The sequence below is a fragment of the Dipodomys spectabilis genome, unplaced genomic scaffold (genome assembly GCF_019054845.1).
Source record: "Dipodomys spectabilis isolate Male_0828 unplaced genomic scaffold, ASM1905484v1 ptg000089l, whole genome shotgun sequence".
Lineage (NCBI taxonomy): Eukaryota > Metazoa > Chordata > Mammalia > Rodentia > Heteromyidae > Dipodomys > Dipodomys spectabilis.
In genome coordinates this window covers 16015375-16035686 of record NW_024870766.1, presented here as the reverse complement: position 1 = coordinate 16035686, position 20312 = coordinate 16015375, and the positions used below count along the sequence as shown (strand labels likewise).

Below are 20312 nucleotides of genomic sequence, written 5' to 3'. Positions count from 1 at the left end.
ACCATAAGAGTAGAAGCAGCATTGTCTTTTTCTTAAAAGAGACAGATTCACATTCACATGTGGGTTATGCATTACATTTGTTTAAAAGAGGAAAGGAATGCTTGTTCCATTTTGTGAGCAGAGTAACATATTTCCAAAGACAAATGCATTTTCCCCTCTAAAAATAATTTAATTTCTCAATGCTAGTGAACAGAAATAGATTATATCAATTGTTTTTCAAACAAGGATTTTTTTCTGTAGATGACTTATGTAAACATGTAGCATATGAAAATTTACTTATTCTAAAACTAGCCTTCCCATACCCAAGTAAAAGTCCATGTCTGGTCTTTTAATTAGTTAGCTTCTCTCTGCATTGATCTGTCTTGCATTCAGGAAAATATTTTACATATTTAAGTAGTCAACTTTTCTGTCTCCTTTTTTTCCATGTAGCTTTTCCAAGTGGGATTCATCTGACCTACAAAGTCTAGGATTTACAACATAGTTCTCTAGAAACAAGTTGAACACAAGACAACCTCAGACTACTTTTATGTGAATGAATTATTCATTATTAATTCACTAAATATTTATCAAGTACTTAAAAGTATCATGAATTGCCCTACATAGTTGAGATATATCACTGAACAAAACACTTGAGATACCTGCTTTGATGAAGATTACATTCTACAGAGTATGATTGAAAATAAGTACAGTGAGAAGATATAAATTATAAGTAGCTATTATTGGTATGATGTGTTTAGATAGTGATAATTACTTCTGAAACAAAAGAGGAGAAAAATAAGTCAAGTAAGAAGAACTGGGGGTATGAAAGCAGATGGACAGGGGCTGTTTACAATTTTAAATAGTTCAATCAAGGCAGCCTTCACTGAAAAGGTAGCATTTGAAATGAGGCTTTAAGGATGTGAGAGAACTGGCTCTTGGGTATCTGGAAGAAGTGTCCAGTGCATGGAAAAGGTGAGTACAGAGGCTGTATATATCACATCTGGATGGACAATGTGCCCAGAGTAGAGCTAGGCAGGAGAGTAAAGAAGATGAGAATGCAGAGGGGAGGGGGCTGGTCACATGCTGCTTTGTAGACCACTACAAAGACCTGGAGAAAAAGAAGAAGCTCTCAGAAAGTTGTAAAGAGAAGAGTGATAGGATGAGTCAGATGCACCAACTCATACTGAAGGCGAGGAGAGAACCAGGAAAACAAGATGAAATGTGCAGTGCAATAATCTGTAGGGGGAAAGGTGGCACTCAGCGCAACATGACAAGCGGCCAGATTCTCGATATGATTTGTGGCTGAGCCAACAGGATTGACTGGTGGATTTGATGCCAGATGTGGGCAATGCAATTCTAAAGTTGGTGGGAAAAGATTTGGTCTCAGTAACAGGAAGTTGGTGTTGCATAGAGCTGTGTTATGGAGGATGGAGGTAGATGCCAGTTTAGGCTAAAGAATAGACACTGGAGTGTTAGTCATGTTGAAGCTGACATGTCTTTAAGGATGTCCAGCTGGTGATATTTGAGTATCAGCTTGCTCCATGTTGAGAGTTGGGAAAGAGGCCTGGCAAAATTTTGTGGACAAAGTTTGAGAGTAAGTTAGTAAATTACAACTTAAAGTAAGGAGAGTTTTGTATGGTTTCCCTAGTAATTCTTGTTTTCTTTAAGATACTCAATCTTTAAAAATCATTTCTTATCTATTTAAACTTACCCAGATGTGCTGATCTGACATAGTGAATTAATGTATTGAGAATGAAAGCCAACTAGGCCATCTCCAGCAGACATTGAATTTATGTAAAGTACCAATCTGAAACAAGCCATTTTGTGTGTGGATAGATTGAAGTCAGAATACATTGATCCTCTGGGATGAACAGGTACTGGGTGTTAGGTTAACCTGGATGGTTAAACAACATTTAAGGAAAGTGGCAAATTGTGATCTCTGTGTATCCACATGAGTCACAGGCTGTCCAGATAGCTTCCCAGATGCCTATGTCTCAGTGTAAAGCATGACTAGATACATTCAAACTGTCAGTGAGTTCAGTTTAACTCTGTTGTCATGGTAGATACCGTGGGGATTTTGTTTTCCTGGATGAATATACCCTTTTGAGACCACATCTGAAACAGAAGAACTACTATCCATGATTCTTCTCTCTTAGCCTTCCTCTATGGAACACATACTTACAGATTATCTGTTGGAAGGGAGAACAAATTAATAACATGCTGAGAATGCTTGCTTGGTGACGAACATGGTCAGAGATAAGCAGTGGGACCAGGAAATAGTGATAATCCTAGCAGGCAATAGGACTTAGAGTAGACAATCCAGTGACTAGAGGTACTTAGGTCTCCCACAAGGTAGATACCAGGTCTGTATAGGACTCACGTTCTTAGAGAGGAAAGAACAAGGCAGGGCTTCTGAGTCTGAGAAAAGACAAAGAAAGTGTACTTTTATTGACTGTTTAGTGTATGCATAATAATAATTCAGGAGATAGACATGCTGATTACATTGATGTATTTGCTTTTAATTCTTACCTTTTAAATTCATACTATTATAATTCTCACATAGGTGAGAATCAAATTCAGGTTTTCTATGCTCTGAAGCCCATAAATCCTCTCTAGTTCTCATAATCCTTGACGCTGGAATCATAGCAGAAGTATAACAAAAAAATCGAGGAGTTCACAGAGGCTTGTGCTTGTGCATCCCTACAGCTCTGCTGCCGCTTTACTGGATCAGAGAGATGTTGGTCAGGAGAAGTGAGTGTAATCAGGGTCCCTGAGTCCACAGTGAGACACTGCAGTCTAGATGTGATTTGCTGTGAAGGACAACTTAGGCACAGCTTTAAAATCTGATGGTCAATGAGTTATCTTAACAGGAAATAACTTCATTCTTAACAGGAACAGTGCACAGGAACAGTTGCAGAGGTTTTAAATCTTAGTGTTGAACACTTGTGGCTCATACATATAATCCTAGCTGCTCAGGATGATGAGATCCAAGGATCAAAGATTCACAGCTGGCATAGGCAGATAAATCAAAGAGAATCTTCTTTCCAGTTAACTAGCAATAAAACAGAAGTGGAAATGTGGCTCAAGTGCCAGACATAAAGTAAAAAAGAGGAGGGAGAATACTAGTCCCTGAATCCAAGATCCAGCAGTCTCTCTCTTTCTCTGTCTTTCTCTCTCTGTCTCTGTCTCTGTCTCTGTCTCTCTCTCTCTCTCTCTTTCTCACACACACACACAAACACCCCTTAGTGAAGACGAACTCAATGACTCAAAGGAGGAGGCATTAGCAGAAGCAAACAACAGTTGGGGGAACTGATGATTAGGATGCTGTTCTACAGAGAAGGAAATTTATAGACTCAGATGAGATTGGTTGCCCAAGAACACTTTGGCAGGTAGAGGTCCAGGGCCTAGTGCTTAGGCCTCACGTAAGATAAGAGTCCCTAACCAACCTCATGGCTTTGTGTTTTGTCTACTGTTATTCTCTATAATAACGGTGATAGCAAACACCATTCCTTTTCCTTAAATGTCCTTCATGCATATAGAGTGATCTGGGAAAAGATAGTATGAAGTATGAGGGTTTTTTGTTTGTTTGTTTGTTTTTTGTCAGTTGTGGGGCCTGAACTCTGGGCCTGGGTGCTGTCCTTCAGCCCCTCAGCTCAAGGCTAGTGCTCTACCAATTGAGCCACAGCGCCACTTCCGGCTTTTTCTACTTATGTGATCCTGAGGAATGGAACCCAGGGCCTCATACATGCAAGGCAAGCACTCTACCACTAAGCCACCTTCCCAGCCCTGAAGTACGAGTTTTTTCATGGGCATTGCACTTTGGGATCTGAGGGGAGGAGTGAACTCAAATAGGCATCAAAAATATTTATATAGCAGCAGATGGTTCTTAGCAGATTTTTCTTGTTCTGTACCACATATTCCTCATTTTTATGATAGGAGTACCTTTATAAAAATAATTTGACAAAGAAATACTAATAAATATAAACTAGTTCTGTGCCTTGCATGAGTGATTTGCATGACAGTACTCAAAAATACAAGCTATTATTCTTATTAAAAGATGGAAATGTGGTGTAGTCCAGCACATCATGCCATTGAAAGGGTAGCATGATTCCAGGCTCTTGATATGTGTATCTTGTTTTATGTTATGGTTTGGATATTTCAGACTAGTCTCTTCTATGCACTGGATGTCTTGGAGTTTAATTTAATCATTATCATCAGAATTAATGTGACTCTGCTATTCTTATTGCTACCAAGCAGGGTGATAGGCTTCATCTGTGTAATTCCAAAATAATGTCATTATCCTCCTTCACTGTTTACTGTGTGTGGCATTATCTTTAGCTAACAAAAGCTATATAAGAAAAAATGATAGCATGTCAAGAAAGAAACTGTAATCAGATTTTGAGGTGGCTAGTAAGACAAGATCTTAATCATAAGCCAACCCCTAGTAGTATACATATCAGTTTAATTTGCCCCTTCTCAGGAATATTCTGTTTTTGGTTTTTTGTTGCGGGGGGGGGGGGGGGGGGGCAAGAGAGGAGTGGTTATAAAGTCATTTAGGCTCCTCTTGTAGACTTGGTTCTGAAATGTGAAACATTCAGTGGTCTTCCCTTTCTAGCTCATGGGAGGAAAGGGCTGTCTTCCTGCAAATTAGTGTGCTGTTGAAAAACTTCAGGGAACTTGCCTATGAATGAAGACTCACAATAGAACTAAAATGTATCTTACTGTTCTTTCAACAGCTGATGTAAGATTGTTCCCCATAGCATGGAATACTTTTTTTTTTAATCAGTCGTGGGTCTTAAACTCTGGGCCTGGGCACTGTCCCTCAGCTCTTTAGCTCAAGGCTATTGCTCTACCACTTGAGCCACAGCACCACTTCTGGCTTTTTTCCCCCTGCTTATGTCATGCTGAGGAATCGAACCCAGGGCCTCATGCATGGAAGGCAAGCACTCTACCACTGAGCCACCTTCTCAGCTCCATGGAATACTTTTTTTAAAAAACATTTTTCATCACAATGCCCAGTCTCTAGCAATGCCTTTGACTGTGTTCGAAGATGGTAGTAGAGGTGGGGAAGCCACCTATTCATACTACATTATTTTCAGATTTTTCACATATCCAGGAAATGATGTATAAATGGTTGTACAATGCTAAAATTGATGTTCTCAATTTAGGGCCAGCAATTATCAGGATTAAAATTTGGAATTTTTTTCTCTGTAAGTTCTAATACATGCATACACGTGCATTTATAAATACATATATATGTATGTATACCTATGCCTATATCTGAATATGTAAAACCAACTGGAGCTAATGTCAAAATAGTTTACTAATAAGGAATAAAGATTTTCTTGAGATTATCTAACATTTCAGAAATGTATGTTGTTCCTCTGGCTATCTCAATTGATTTTCTTTTCCCCTTCCTGTATTTCAGTGACAATTTCAACAAGCACCTTCTTTGATGGCCTGCTGGTGACAGGACTGTATACATCTACAAGTGTTCAGTCTTCACAGAGCATTGGAGGTTCCAATGCTTTTGGATTTGGTAAGCTTTCATGATAAAATGGAAGCCATTCATAATTGTGAATATTTCATGACTGTTGCCTTTTTTATTTCTGAGATGCTCATTTTAGAAGTATCAGGCATTTATTATTTAAGAGAAAAAGAATCTGAAGCTTTTTTTGTGTGTTTGCTCAGAGTTGGGTGAATTTATGTGAGTCTTGTAAATGAGGGGCCACCATGAGCTAGGGATGAGGATCTTCTGTCTCCTTGCATTTACTGCTATTATTATTCTTGTTCCTATTGGGTTTTTGTAAATAGCCAAGTTCTGTCATTTTAGTTCTCTGGAATTCACTTTGGCATCCATGTAATTATTTAGTACACTGCTCTTATGCAGTTATTAAAATCTGGCGGTAAGTGAAAGTGTCATGATAAGTTGGCAAGTAAGCATTGCATCAAGTGGAGCCAGTAATATTTGTTAAAATAATTCAATTCCACATGTATTTATAAAAGAATATAATTTAATACTTAAAATACTTACATAAGTCTTTGTCTTTCAGTTGGGGACTGAAAGAGACTGGAGAGGCAAGAACTTATACGATGGTCACTAATCCTAGAGGATTCTCAGTTTAGAAATTTTAGTTTTACCCATAGTACTGTAAACATGCCAAGCTGGGATTAAGTAAACCCTCCATAGTATCAAAATATGCAAATTTAATACCTCAGCTTATGTAAAATTGAAATGACTGATCTTACTCTAATACTGAGAAACTATACAATACTTCCACTGAAGTAAAGAAGATAAAATTGCATTATTAAGAGCAGCCATGGATTTAGCATTTTAGATTTTCTGTGGTATGTATTAATTTTTTACAATAAACCATGATAGTTAATAGAATTATAACAATTAAGCTATAAGCATCCCACTATTTCTTCATTTTATTTTGTTGTTATTGTAAAGATGATGTACAGAGGGGTTATATGTGAGGTTATGAGTACATTTCTTTTTGAACAGTGTCACCTCTTCCCTCATTTTCTCCCAGTTTTTCCCTACAAACCCTCACAAGTTATATAGTGCATTTCCAATATAGTGTCTAGTGAGTATCATTGCTACATTTGTTTACCCTTTTTCCCACCATTTCTGTGCTCCCCCTTAAACTCCCCCAAACAGAAAAACACATACAAGACAAAAGGTACATGATAAATTATACAGGACTCTAAACATTCACACAGTGAGACAAAGGAGATACTCTCAGAAGAGGATCACAGAGGCTTAATAGCTGTGTGCATATAAAATGATGTTTATCGAAATGAACTTCAGGAAATGGAAATGAGTGTTTTTGTTACTTTTCTATTTTTTTAATTCTCCTTTGTCACTGTTCTTGGTTTCTGTACCTTTTGTCATATACAATTTTTTGTTGTTGGTTGTAGGGCTTGAACCCAGGACCTGGAGCTTTTTTTGTTTAAGACTGGTACTCTTATCATTTTGAGCCCCAGTGCCAATTCCTAAATAAATATTTTAAGCCTACTTTTGGTACATGAAAGGGTACTTGCCTGGCCTCAGGTCTCAGCAGCAGCTCTGGTCAGGTAATACAGTGACTGATGTTGGAGTAGTAGGGTTGCTGCTGCATGGCTACCTGGCTTGTCCAAGGTGAGTTCCACAGCCTTGGAGTATAAAGGAAAACTGGAAGTCATTTACTCATCATGCTAAGTTACTCGACGTTGATGACTTGCTGTTTTGAAAAGATCCCAGGGAAGGTTTTATAATTTGTTGCAACTACTTCAGATCTTTAAACCTCAAAGGGAATAATTTAATTGTAGGTCTAAATAGTCCACTTCCTTAGCTTCATCCCTTTAGTGGTCTAAAGAGATGAAGGATCTGGTTACAATCCTGTCTATGATATATGTGTGTGGGTACATTACATACTTCCAGTGTTCTTACAGCAGGACCTCTAGAGTTGTTGCCACTGAGATCTGAGATCTGAGGCTGAGATCTGAGGAACATAGTTTGAAGCCAACCTGGGCAGGAAAGACTTATCTTAACTACCAATCCCCCCACCAAAAAAAAAAACCAACCCACAAAACACACATTAAAAACAAAACAAAACAAAACCAAAAACTCAGAAGTGGTGCTGTGATTCAAGTAATAATGTACCTTGAGTAGAAAAGCTTTAGGGACAATGCCCAGACCCTGGATTCAAGCCCCAGGACTGGCACAAAAAATTTTAATAGAGGAAAGGAGAATATAAAATGCCAACTTAAATGTGAATTTTAGGTATTTGTTCATATAAGTATGCAATATTTATACTCCTAGGCTTCATGCAAGCTCAATCAACTCAAAAGCTCTGGGGATTGGGGAATGGGTATAGGTGATGGTTAAATTTCCTCAGATAATTCTAGTATTTATCCAGGGTTGAGGATTGGATCAGCCTCCAGGCCAGCAGTCTTAGCATCACCTAGGATATTGTAACTATGTCATTCCAGGAGCACTCCAGACTGAATGAATCAAGAAAATTCCAATCTGGAGAAGTGATAGTTGTCTGGAAGTCTATGGAAGTTGTTTCACAACATTACACAAAAAAGAAACAGGAGATTTTTTGTGTGTGTGGTAGGAAGATGCTGACCATATTCTAGGACCTAAAAGGAAATCTTGTTTCGCTTAACATCATCTTATTTTTTGTACTTTTTATTGTAAAAGTGTTGTACACGAGCAAGGTTATGAGTACCTTTCCTATTGAGCATTGTTGACTTCCCCTTTGTTTCCCCCTATCATCCCTTCCCTCCCATCTCCACAACTACCCGACCCCCCCCCCCCCATGCCAAAGTTGTAAAGTTCGTTTTCAACATAGTGTTTTGTACATCTCATTGTTACAATGGGACATAAGAGGTTTTTCTTTGTTGTTGTTTTTAATGTATTATGTGATTTTTTTTCTTTTGTTTGTTCTTCCTCCTATGGTATATCCCCTGTTGTCACTGTATTTGATTTTGTTACCTTGCATCTTGTATACATATTTATCTAATTTGGGGAGGGAGAGAGGAATAAAAAATGCTGAAACAAGGACACAGGATGACTCATTGCAACAAGAATACTCACAAGACACTATGTTGGAAATGAACTTTACAACTTGGGGAGGGAGGATTAGGGGAGGTGGGGAGGGAAGGAATAGTGGGAGAAAAACAAAGGAGGGGGTAACAATGCTCAACAAGAAATGTACTCATTACCTTACTGTTGTAACTATAACCCCTCTGTACAGCATCTTTATAAGAAAGTAAAATTTAAAAAATACAAAAAGAAGAAAATCTTGTTGTGACTGGGCTGCAACAAAAGGAAAAGTAATAAGGCTGGATAGAAGACCAGAGCTGTATCATTCAGTATATTGTAAGACCCAGACCTTCATCCTAAAGAAGGGAAACCATTGAGCATTTTAGATTGAAGAGGGTCTTGAAAAGCTTTTTCACTCCAAGAGAACATTTTGGGGACAAAATGGAAGGCAAACTATAGAGCATAGGCATGGATACAGAAAGACAGTTGTGTGAAACTTCAGATATAACAAGACCTCTAAGAAGAAGTCAGGTATAGGCTAGGACTGGCAACAAGAAGAAGCTGTCTTTAGAAGCTGAGTCAGTTGGACCCACTTCTGAATACAATCCTCCCTGTTGCTTGATGTCTGTCTCAGCTAACTTGTGTGACTTCTTTACTTTATTTTCTTCATCAGTGATGATAATGGAATCTGCTTCATAAGCTGATGGGTAGACCTGAGGATTAAGGGAGGTTACATATACAACCTTAGACACATACATAGCATGCTCAATAAAATTACCTTTCCCAAATTATTAATCTTAATGACTGAGGTAGTCAATTTATTTAATCTAATACTTATATACACTCTACTTCTGATAGATACAAAAAACCAATCTGAAGTGTAAATAATATGAGCTGTGTAGTTAGAGATGATTTGAGAGGATATGGCTGAATGAAGAAACTGTTACTGGTCAATTTGAGGTCCTCAGAGAAGGAAAATTATTACAAATCATTCATGAATGTGTTGCAAACATGTTTCCCATATTTCTGTAAGCACATACAAGTTTTACAGTGTTGTAAAACACATTTTAAAAGAATATATAACATGCATGTATCATGTTATCTCAAATTTTAGCTAAGAGGACAAACAAAAAACTAAGAATAAAATCATTAGAAATTATTTAAGAAAATGAGGCTTCAGGACATATTCAGTAATGACTTTGATAGTTATAAAATAATAGTTGATAAAAAAGGAAGTTGTCCCTTGATGTAGAAAGTATTTCGATCAGCTTTAATTGTTTCTACCCTTTTTCTCACTAGGAATGCAATAATTGTGATTTGATTGTCCAAAGGAGCCTTGAATGATAGTTTGACTTCCAAATACTTAGGTTTCCTAGGAGGCACTTGGCATTCTTACAGGGCATGACTTTTATATGGATGGGTAGATAGGTGAAGTCTATTTATGTTCTAGTAATATCCAATACTTTTTGTGTATTCATGTGATAATGGTAAACAAAGAAAATTTGATAATCTGCTTGAATATTGTTAACAGAGTTAGAACTTCATAAATATTGTTGAATGGAATGAGGCAAACCTTTTGTATGAAGTGGTCACTTTGAGCAAGTAATCACCCCTTTTTGTACTTGATTAGATAAAATGAAAAAAGATTCCATTTGGTTAGTGTGCATATAGGAAAGGAGAGGAAACTTGTAGAAGATAAAATTTAGGAATAATTGCTATTTTTAGTATGATAGTGGAGTAATATGGTATTCTTTGATGAGAACAAAAGAGTTACTGAATATATAATCTGTCATTAGTGTCTGGCTGTTTTTGATGGAATATTAAACATGCTTTGCTTGGCATTTTCCCAACATATCATAGGATTCATGTGTGATATATTTAACTGTCTGTGACAAGGCAAAGGAGAGCATGTAGTTGAGTTTAAATAGGTACTTATGAAAGTTTCTTTTCTACTAAGAGTTAATTGTATCAATTACACTAAAGTTCTATCCACTCTTCTTTGAATATCAAATGTGTGTATAATCAGCCAAAATAAGTCCATAATTATTCTTAAGATACTGTTGTAGAAATGTAATTCCACTAATATAACTGCAGTCTTTTATGCAAAACCAGAATTCTTTAAATAAAATGCATGCCTCACTAACCAAAAATAGACAAATGCCTAATAACCGAAATGCATTAAAACAATAGCTATGCAAAAGATGTCAGTGCCCAGCAATGCCTGATTTGAAATACCTCATTTTGCTTGTCAATATAAGAAAACATGCTGCCCTGGGGAAGTGTGATGTTTAATTATGAATATCTCTTTGTGCATTCCAGAAAAAAATGCTTCCCTCTTGTCTTTGGCTTTGAATTCCAGCTCAATCATGTAAATCTTCAAGGCTTATTATGGTCGCTCAATGAGGAGCTATTATGAATATCCTTTCATACAAAATTGTTCCTTTTCCAGGGATGAAATGCATTTTACTCAATATTTAATATTCTGGCTCCACAAGCTACAGAGCCTACTCAATTTTTGATATTCTGGCTCTAAAACCTGAGAATCAGGTTTGCAGATATGAAAATAACTGGCACACTTTAAATTGTTAACTGCTGTACAAATTAAATTTATACCTGCACTTCTTAGTTTTTTCTCAGGTAATATACTGCCACTTGAGCATTTTTGTTCTAAACTTTTATAATTTCCTATATTCATTATTCATCCTAGTTACAATTACTTAAGTTACAGAATTAAAAAAAACTGACACTACTAGGGTTTGAATTCAGGACCTCATGTTTGCTAGGCACTATAACACTTGAGCTATGCCTTCAGCCCTTTTCTCCTTATTGTTTAGATCAGGTCTTGTATTCTTGTCTGACACAGCCTCAGGTGGCCATCCTCCTACGTATGTTTGCCACATAGCTGGAGCCACATACGTATGGCTTCTTTCTTGTTAACTTTCTGTGTGGGGTGGCCTTGAGCTGTGTGATCTCCCAATTAATGCCCAGTTATAAAACTCAAAATAGCAACATTTGATGAAATCTAAATTTAAAGGAAATATCTAGTTAAAAGATCCAAAATTCATTATTTTTTTAGTTTTTTTCTCTTAAGCCTTCAGTAAATGATATGATATTTTGATAGATATTAAGAAATTAACTTAAAAATTCATTTCCAGCATTATTTTTATTCTATTATTTTTTGAGAGGGTGTCTTAATATGTAACTCAGGTTGGTCTGGTACTTGAAAGCCTCTGGCCTTGGCTGCTGAGTGCAGATGGTAGATATGTGCCACTCGGCCTAGCCCTAATACTATTTTTAAAACTTAATATTAAAAAATTGGGGGTATAGTATTGGGAAGTTGAACTCAAGACCTCATATTTCTTAAGCAGGAACTTTTTTGCAGTGGATATATTTATTTTGGGGGGGGGATGGGGTCTGGTCGTGGGGCCTGAAATCTGGGCCTGGGCGTTGTCCCTCAGCTCTTCAGCTCAAGGCTAGTGCTCTACCACTTGAGCCACAGCGCCACTTCCAGCTTTTTTCTTTTTGCTTATGTGGTGCTGAGGAATCGAACCCAGGGCCTCATGCATGTAAGGCAAGCGCTGTACCACTGAGCCACCTTCCCAGCTCCTGCAGTGGATATTTTGAGGCAAAAATCTTACTTTGGCCTATTCTGTGACCTTTTTAATTTAGGCTTCCCATTGGAAGCTGGGATAACAGGCGTGACGACTACACCCAACTAATATTTGAAAAGTTAACTGAGTGGTTTTATTTTCCTCAAGATGACTTGAAACTAATTTTAGATAAATAGGGATACATTTACAAAACAAATCATTCAAATCTTTTAAGACAGACTTTGAGTCTTAGTAAATCTTATCTTACTTGCAAGTTAATAAAAATGTGTAACCCACCAGAATGCTTAGGTTACCTGTTAATGTTTCGTTCCCAGGATGAAAATTTTTGTTACATGATACTTTGTTTTTATGGCATTGAAAATGAAAATACAGAGTTTATGTATGCTAACTTTTGGGTGTCTTTTGTGTCAAGACTAAGTAGAACTTGTTATATAACTTTGCTTACTTATCACAAGAAACCTCAGATCCCCTGAGTAATAGCCACATAGTCTAATGTTAGACGTTCTATCTAGGATTATGGGACACATATATTATGAATGCCTACACATATTTAGGGCTTACTACCTAGAAAAATAAGACACCTCACTAGCTACTTTTTTAATGTTTGTTTGTGGTATTTATTTACTAGACTAAATTAAGCTAATACTTGGCTGGAAATAATCTGTTTGAATTAATTTGGCCTATGTCTTTACAAAGAAATGCAAAACTAAATGTGATTTAGACATACTTGTCCAATTCAAAAAGCATGACCTTTTACTAGGTATGGAAATTACCTGTAATTTACAAGAAAGATGACTCTGGGTCAGTTAAACCAGTTACTCTAGTCAATGATTCAAGGAGCAGAGCTGGCAAGAGATGATGTCACCATTAATTTTTCCAGCTTCCTGAGTATTAAGTTTAATCTTGATTCATTGCATTTTAGTATGCTCTGCTGATATTACTCTTATTAGGAAATAATTTTACCTAGTTTGTATCAAGTATATAACAAAGAATATAGAGCTAGTTCCCATCTCTTAAATAACTGAGACTTGAATCATTCACTAGAATAGTGAGTGTGATGAACATTAAGTGGTTAAAGTAATTAGTGGGCAGTTGCTATAATGCAGTTGCCCAGGTCTGTGAGATTTGGGCTAAAGTGAATCACTTTGTGAATCACTTCGTAGTTCTGTGTCCTAGCTTCATATGTGACTCCTGGAGTTTGGCATCTCAGGTTCCATACTCAGTTGCTATAATGCAGTTGCACAGGTCTGTGAGATTTGGGCTAAAGTGAATCACTTTGTGAATCACTTCGTAGTTCTCTGTCCTAACTTCATATGTGACTCCTGGAGTTTGGCATCTCAGGTTCCATTCTCAGCCTTGGGTCTTGCTAACTTAGACAACATAGTTTTCTTCCCCAAGCCTCAGTGTCAGCAAATGGTGGGACAAAGGGTGAACCAATTCAACAGTCATATTCACTAGACACTATGTTGGAAAATAACTATACAACTTAGTGTGGAGGAGGAGAAGGGGGAAACCTGGGAGAAAATGAGGAAGGGGGTAACTGCTCAAAAAGAAATGCACTCATTACCTTATTTACATAACTATAACCCCTCTGTACATCACCTTTATAATAAAATTTGATTTTTTAAAAGTTCCATTCACAAAGTTTCTGGATAGATTAAATGAGATCATGTATGCAAGTATCCAGTGGATATTTTGTTTTGAAAATAGATATATTGAAAGATTCTGTAAAAATTGAGAATTATTTCTTTTAAAAGAGAATAGAAGTTAACTTTATTCTGAGGGTGTGGGTGTGCACTCCATTTCTTATTCATAGGGTTGTGAGCAGGGAAGAACCTCTGACCCTAATGCATAGGTAAGAAAGTGAGGCCCAGGAAGGGCAAATGGTATTTCATAAGACAGTGCAAGTGTAAGAATTAAACCAGATGTTCTTGTATCAAATCCAGTTCTCAGATGCTTTTGAAAAAATGTACTTAATGTACTATAAATGTTGCCACTTTAACGTTTACATTTCATTGATTTCAAATGTATTCACAAGACTGTACAATTATGCCACTTTAACGTTTACATTTCATTGATTTCAAATGCATTCACGAGACTGTACAATTAATATCATGATCTGACTCCAGAAAGTTTTCATAACCTCCAAAAGAAACATGTTTTCATAGCCATCACTCTATTCTCTCCTCTCCTCACCCCTAACCCTCTGCAACTACTCTAATTATGTTTTGATGGATTTGCCTATTCTGGACATTTCGTGTGATAGACTTAGATTGCAGGTAGGCTTTTGTACCTAGTTTGTTTTTCCCTAAAAATCATTTTTATTATGTGTGTATGTGCATGCGTGTGTATGCATGTGTGCCAGAGTGAGGAGGGGGGCTTGAACTCAGGATCTGGGAGCTATCCCTGAGCTTTTGTGCTTCAAAGTTAGGTCTCTACCACTTGAGCCACAACTCTACTTCCAGCTTCTTTTAATGATTAATTTGCGATAATAGACTCATGGACTTATTGACTGGGCTGGCTTTGAACTTTGATCCTCAAATCTCAGCCTCCTGATTACCTAGGATTATAAGCATGAGCCACCACCAGCACCTGGCACTGAGGTTAATGTTTTAAAAGTTCATTATGTTGTAGTATGAATCAACAGTTCATTCCTTTTTGCAGACAAATAGTTTTCCCTTTGATGGATACATCATTTCATTTTATTTAGTAACTTAGTGGTGATCAGATTCTTGAAAAGAGAGTGGTACAGATTGAGAGAGCAAAGGAAAAGAATAAAAAATGTTTAAAGAGAACAAGAGAACATAAAACAGAGTTGTCAAATTTCTCAAGTATTTATTAGTGGCTGTAAAACCTCTGAAGATTAAAATTACCTGGCTTTAGCTCTGAAAATGGTTAAATTTAGAAAATTAAGATGAATTTGTCCCCTGCTGTCTTTTCTTGCTATTGCAGATAGATTGCTATAAAACATTTTTGCCCTAGCGCTTGGGCTTCATTGTGAACCATGAGATACGGGAAGCCAAGCTGAGTCAGTGAAAATTATTTGCTCAGAATTTTGAATCAAGATTCATCAGTCCCCAGTCAAACTCTTCACGAGCTGGATCCAAGAACACATGAACATCTGGAAGTCCTGAGCAGCTGTGGCACACAGTGGCTTATACAGGGATTGGAGAGTAGGAGAGTGGGGATGGGGACAGGGAGAATGCTGCCTGAGGAGACCAGGCTTTCAACACTATTCTCTTAGGTTAAGAAACAATATTTGTTACTAACAAAACAAGGTTGGAAAGAGCTCATATGTTCAAGAACTTGCTACATACCAGATATATTGCAGGTATTTTTTATCATAAAAATATCTACTGTGATTCTCTTTTTTGTAGATAAATAACCCAGGGCACACAGAGGATGCTCAACTTACCCAAGATCATGTTTGTATAGAAAAGTACACAAGGCCTAATACAAACCCAGCTCTAGCCCAAGACAGCTTGAGGTACTTTTATATTCCCATAGAAGAAACATTGAGAAAAAGTCCTCTCTGCTATTGCTCTCCCTGACCCTGAGCCACACCAACTCTGCCCATCCTTCTAATACATTTCCAGACATCTACTCATCATAAACACACATAGTCATGCAGGTACCTTTAAAATAGCACACATATAGCTCTGAAACCCTAGTGGAATTCACAAAAGCTATTTGATACCTTTGTTTATGGCCTTGGATTTGTCCTATGTCTTCTGGTGAACATGTTGCCATTGTTTAGGGCCTCAGTTCTGACCTTTCTCCCCATTGAGCAAGCATAACTCCTCTTCATACCTCCCTGATCCCCTACTCCTACATGGAACACTCTGCTCTCTCTAATCTCCACTAACCATCTCCAGCAATCTCTTTTTTTAAATAACTTTTTTTATTGTGAAAATACAGTACAGAAGGGTTACAATTACCTAAGCAAGGTAATGAATACATTTCTTATCAAGCATTGTTGCCTCCTCCTTGTTTCCCCTTACCATCGCTTCCCTCCCATCTTCACAACTACACCTTACCCCTGGCCTAAATTGTAAAGTTCGTTTTTCAACATAGCGTCTTATACATCTCATTGTTGCAATGGGTCAACCTGTATCCCTATTTAAACAATTTGTTTTTTTTCCCTTCACCTCCCCAAATTGTACCAACATCAAATACGTGAAAACAGGGGTTATACATGGGTGGGGCGGGGAGTGGGGGCGAGGAACATACAAAGCAACAGAAAAATCATGTGGAACCTTACAAATATGTGAGAAACAATAGCAAGCAAGAAAAAAACCTTTTTGTGTCCTTAACTTGGGGTTCATTTCACTTAACATCATCTTATCTGACCTTTTCTGCTTGTCTTAGACATATACTAGTTATTGCAAATAAGGGAAACCATGGGGCCTGTGTTTCTTTGGGCCTGGCTTACTTCACTTAATATAATTTTTTCCAGGTCTTTTCATTTCCTAACAAATGGGGCAATGTCATTCTTTCTGATGGAGGCATAGAATTCCATTGTGTATGTATACCACATTTTCTTGATCCATTCATCTACTGAGGGGCATCTGGGTTGGTTCCATATCTTAGCTATGGTAAATAATGCTGCAATAAACACAGTTGTGCTGGTAGCTTTAGTATGGTCTTGTTTGTGATCATTTGGGTAAATGCCCCAAAGTGGGATTGCTGGGTCATAGGGAAGCTCTATGTGGAGTCTTTTGTGGAACCTCCATACTACTTTCCAAAGTGGTTGAACAAGTTTACACTCCCACCAACAATGCAGTAGGGTTCCCTTCTGTCCACATCCCCTCCAGCATCTGTTGTTATTAGAGTTCTTTTTTTTTTAAATTTAATTTAATTTAATTTGTGAACATACTGTACAGAGGAGTTACAGTTACATGGGCAGGATAATGCATACATTTCTTACCAAGCATTGCAGCCTCCTCCTTTGTTTACCCTTCACATCCCTTCCCAGCCTCCCCCCTCCCCCCCTAATCCCAATCCTTCTCCTTCCCCCCCCCCCCTCCCCGCACCAACGTTGTAAAGCTTGTTTTGGACATGACAACTTGTACTTCTCATTGTTGCAACAGGTCCACCTGTATCCTTAAACAACTGGTTTTTCCCCATCTCCTCCACAAGTTATACTGACATCAAATATAGTGAAAGCAGGGGTTATACTGTGGGGGAGGGACATACAAAGCAACAAAGAAATAATCTTATAAATGCGTTAGAAACACATGCATGAAAGAAAAAAACATTAAAATACACATCTAAGGGTTCATTTTCCTGACATCACATTATCTGATCTTTTCCGCTTGACTCATACATATACTAGATATTACAAATAAGGGAAACCATGGGACCTACGTTTCTTTGGGCCTGGCTTACTTCACTTAATATAATTTTTTCCAAGTTTTTCCATTTCCTAACAAATGGGGCAATGTCATTCTTTCTGATGGAGGCATAGAATTCCATTGTGTATGTATACCACATTTTCTTGATCCATTCATCTACTGAGGGGCATCTGGGTTGGTTCCATATCTTAGCTATGGTAAATAATGCTGCAATAAACACAGTTGTGCTGGTAGCTTTAGTATGGTCTTGTTTGTGATCATTCGGGTAAATGCCCCAAAGTGGGATTGCTGGGTCATAGGGAAGCTCTATGTGGAGTCTTTTGTGGAACCTCCATATTACTTTCCAAAGTGATTGAACAAGTTTACACTCCCACCAACAATGCAGTAGGGTTCCCTTCTGTCCACATCCCCTCCAGCATCTGTTGTTATTAGAGTTCTTGATTATAGGCACTCTAACAGGGGTGAGGTGGTGTCTCAGTGTTGTTTTGATTTGCATTTCTTTTACGGCTAGAGAGGTTGAGCATTTCTTCATGTGTCTATTGGCGATCCTTCTTTCCTCTTCAGAAATTTCTCTGTAAGTCTTTAGCCCACTTACTTATTGGGCAGTTGTTTCTTTGAGGATTTGTTGTTGGGGCATTTAATTTTTTGAGTTCCAGGTATATTTTAGATATGAGACCCTTGTCCGTTGTATGACTACTGAAGATCTTCTCCCAATCTGTGGGCTTTCTATTGATCTTGCTAGCTATGTCCTTTGCCATGCAGAAGCTCTGCAGCTTCTTGCAATTCCATTTGTCCAACCTTTCTTTGATTTGTTGTGTTTCTGGGTCTCTATTAAGAAAATTTCAACCTGTGCCAAGGAGACCTAGGATTTCTCCTATTCCTTCCTGTAATGTTTTCAGGGTGTCTGCTTTGACTTAGAGCTCTTTGATCCATTTGGAGTTGATTCTGGTTCAGGGTGATATATAAGGATGTAGCTTTAGTTTTCTACAAATGATTAACCAATTTTGCCAGCACCATTTACTGCAAAGGCTCTTTCCTCCATTCTATTTTTTTAGCTCCCTTATTGAAATTTAGGTGGCTGTAGGTTTGTGGGTTAATTTCTAGGTTTTCATTTCTATTCCATTGGTCCTGAGGTCTGTTCTTGTGCCAGTACCAAGCTATTTTGATTACTCTGGCTTTGTAGTAGAGTTTGAAATTTGGTATTGGTATTCCTCCAGCACTGTTCTTTCTGTTAAGGATTGTTTTTGCTATTCAGGGTCTTTTATTGTTCTATATGAATTTCTGTATGCCTCTTCTATTTCCTTGAAGAACGAGGTTGGCTTACTTCACTTAATATAATTTTTTCCAAGTCTTTCCATTTCCTAACAAATGGGGCAATGTCATTCTTTCTGATGGAGGCATAGAATTCCATTGTGTATATATATCATTTTCTTGATCCATTCATCTACTGAGGGGCATCTGGGTTGATTCCATATCTTAGCTATGGTAAATAATGCTGTAATAAACATAGTTGTGCTGGTAGCTTTAGTATGGTCTTGTTTGTGATCATTTGGGTAAATGCTCAAAAGTGGGATTGCTGGGTCATAGGGGAGCTCTATGTGGAGTCTTCTGAGGAACCTCCATACTACTTTCCGAAGTGGTTGAACAAGTTTATGATCCTACCAACAATGCAGTAAGGTTCCCTTAAGTGAAGTAAGCCAAAGAAATATAGGTCCCATGGTTTCCCTTATTTGTAATAACTTGCACATGATGAGACAAGCAGAAAAGGTCAGATAAGTTGATGTTAGGTGAAATGAACCCCAAGATAAGTATTCAAGTGTTTTTTCTTTCATGCTATTGTTTCTAACATATTTATAAGATGATTTCTATGTTTCTTTGTATGTCTCTCCCCTGAGACATATGTATAACCCCTGCTTTCACTGTATTTGATGTTGGTATAATTTGTGGAGGGGTAGGGAAAAAACAAATTGTTTAAATAGGGATACAGGTGGACCCATTGCTACAATGAGATGTACAAGTCATTATGTCGAAAAATGAACTTTACAACTTTGGTGGGGGACAGGGGATATGTGTGTGGGGGGGGGGTGATGCGAAGGGATGGGAAGGGAAAACAAAGGAGGAGGCCACAATGCTTGATATGAAACATACTCATTACCTTGCACATGTAATTGTAACCCCTCTGTACAGTATTTTCACAATTAAAAAGAATAAGGTTGGAATATTGATAGGTATCGCATTGAATTTGTACATAGCCTTGGAAAGTATTGCCAATTTCAGGATGTTGATCCTTCTAATCCAGGAGCATGGGAGGTGGCAAACCAAAGGTTAATACAGGAACTTCACGAGCATGTTGAGGCTAACCTAAAATTACTACATGAATTTCGTGAGTGTGAGGAAGCTACTCAAAGATTAAGACAGGAATTGCATGAGCAGGCTGAGAACAGTCAAAGAGAAAGACAGGAATTGCATGAGCCGGCTGAGAACCGTCAAAGAGAAAGACAGGAATTGTGTGAGCAGGCTGAGAACAGTCAAAGAGAACCACAAGAATTGCATGAGCTGGCTGAGAACAGTAAAAGAGAAACACAGGAATTGTATTAGCATGAGGAAGCTAATCTTTTTTTAAAAAAACGTGTTTTATTGTAATAATACTGTACAAAGGGGTTACAGTTACATGAGCAAGGTAATAAGTACAATGCTTGATCCAACAATCCCATGAATTTACTTGTTTAAAAAGTATCTTTTATCATTTGAGGACAAGGAGATGATCTAGTCAACTTCACTTTAAGACAGGCAACAAACAATGCATGCTTACTGAGTGAATGAACCAATAAA

At 37.6% G+C, this 20312-nt stretch overlaps 1 protein-coding gene across 2 annotated transcripts in view; it reads left to right on the top strand.

Moving 5' to 3' along the window:
- The window catches only part of Reln (reelin), a 452156-nt gene that overhangs the window by 52824 nt on the left and 379020 nt on the right, over positions 1-20312 (top strand). For both annotated transcript variants that reach the window (XM_042684785.1, XM_042684786.1), the window contains exon 2: positions 5408-5518. In XM_042684785.1, coding sequence (XP_042540719.1) covers positions 5408-5518 — 111 coding nt within the window. The remainder of the gene's footprint in view (positions 1-5407; positions 5519-20312) is intronic.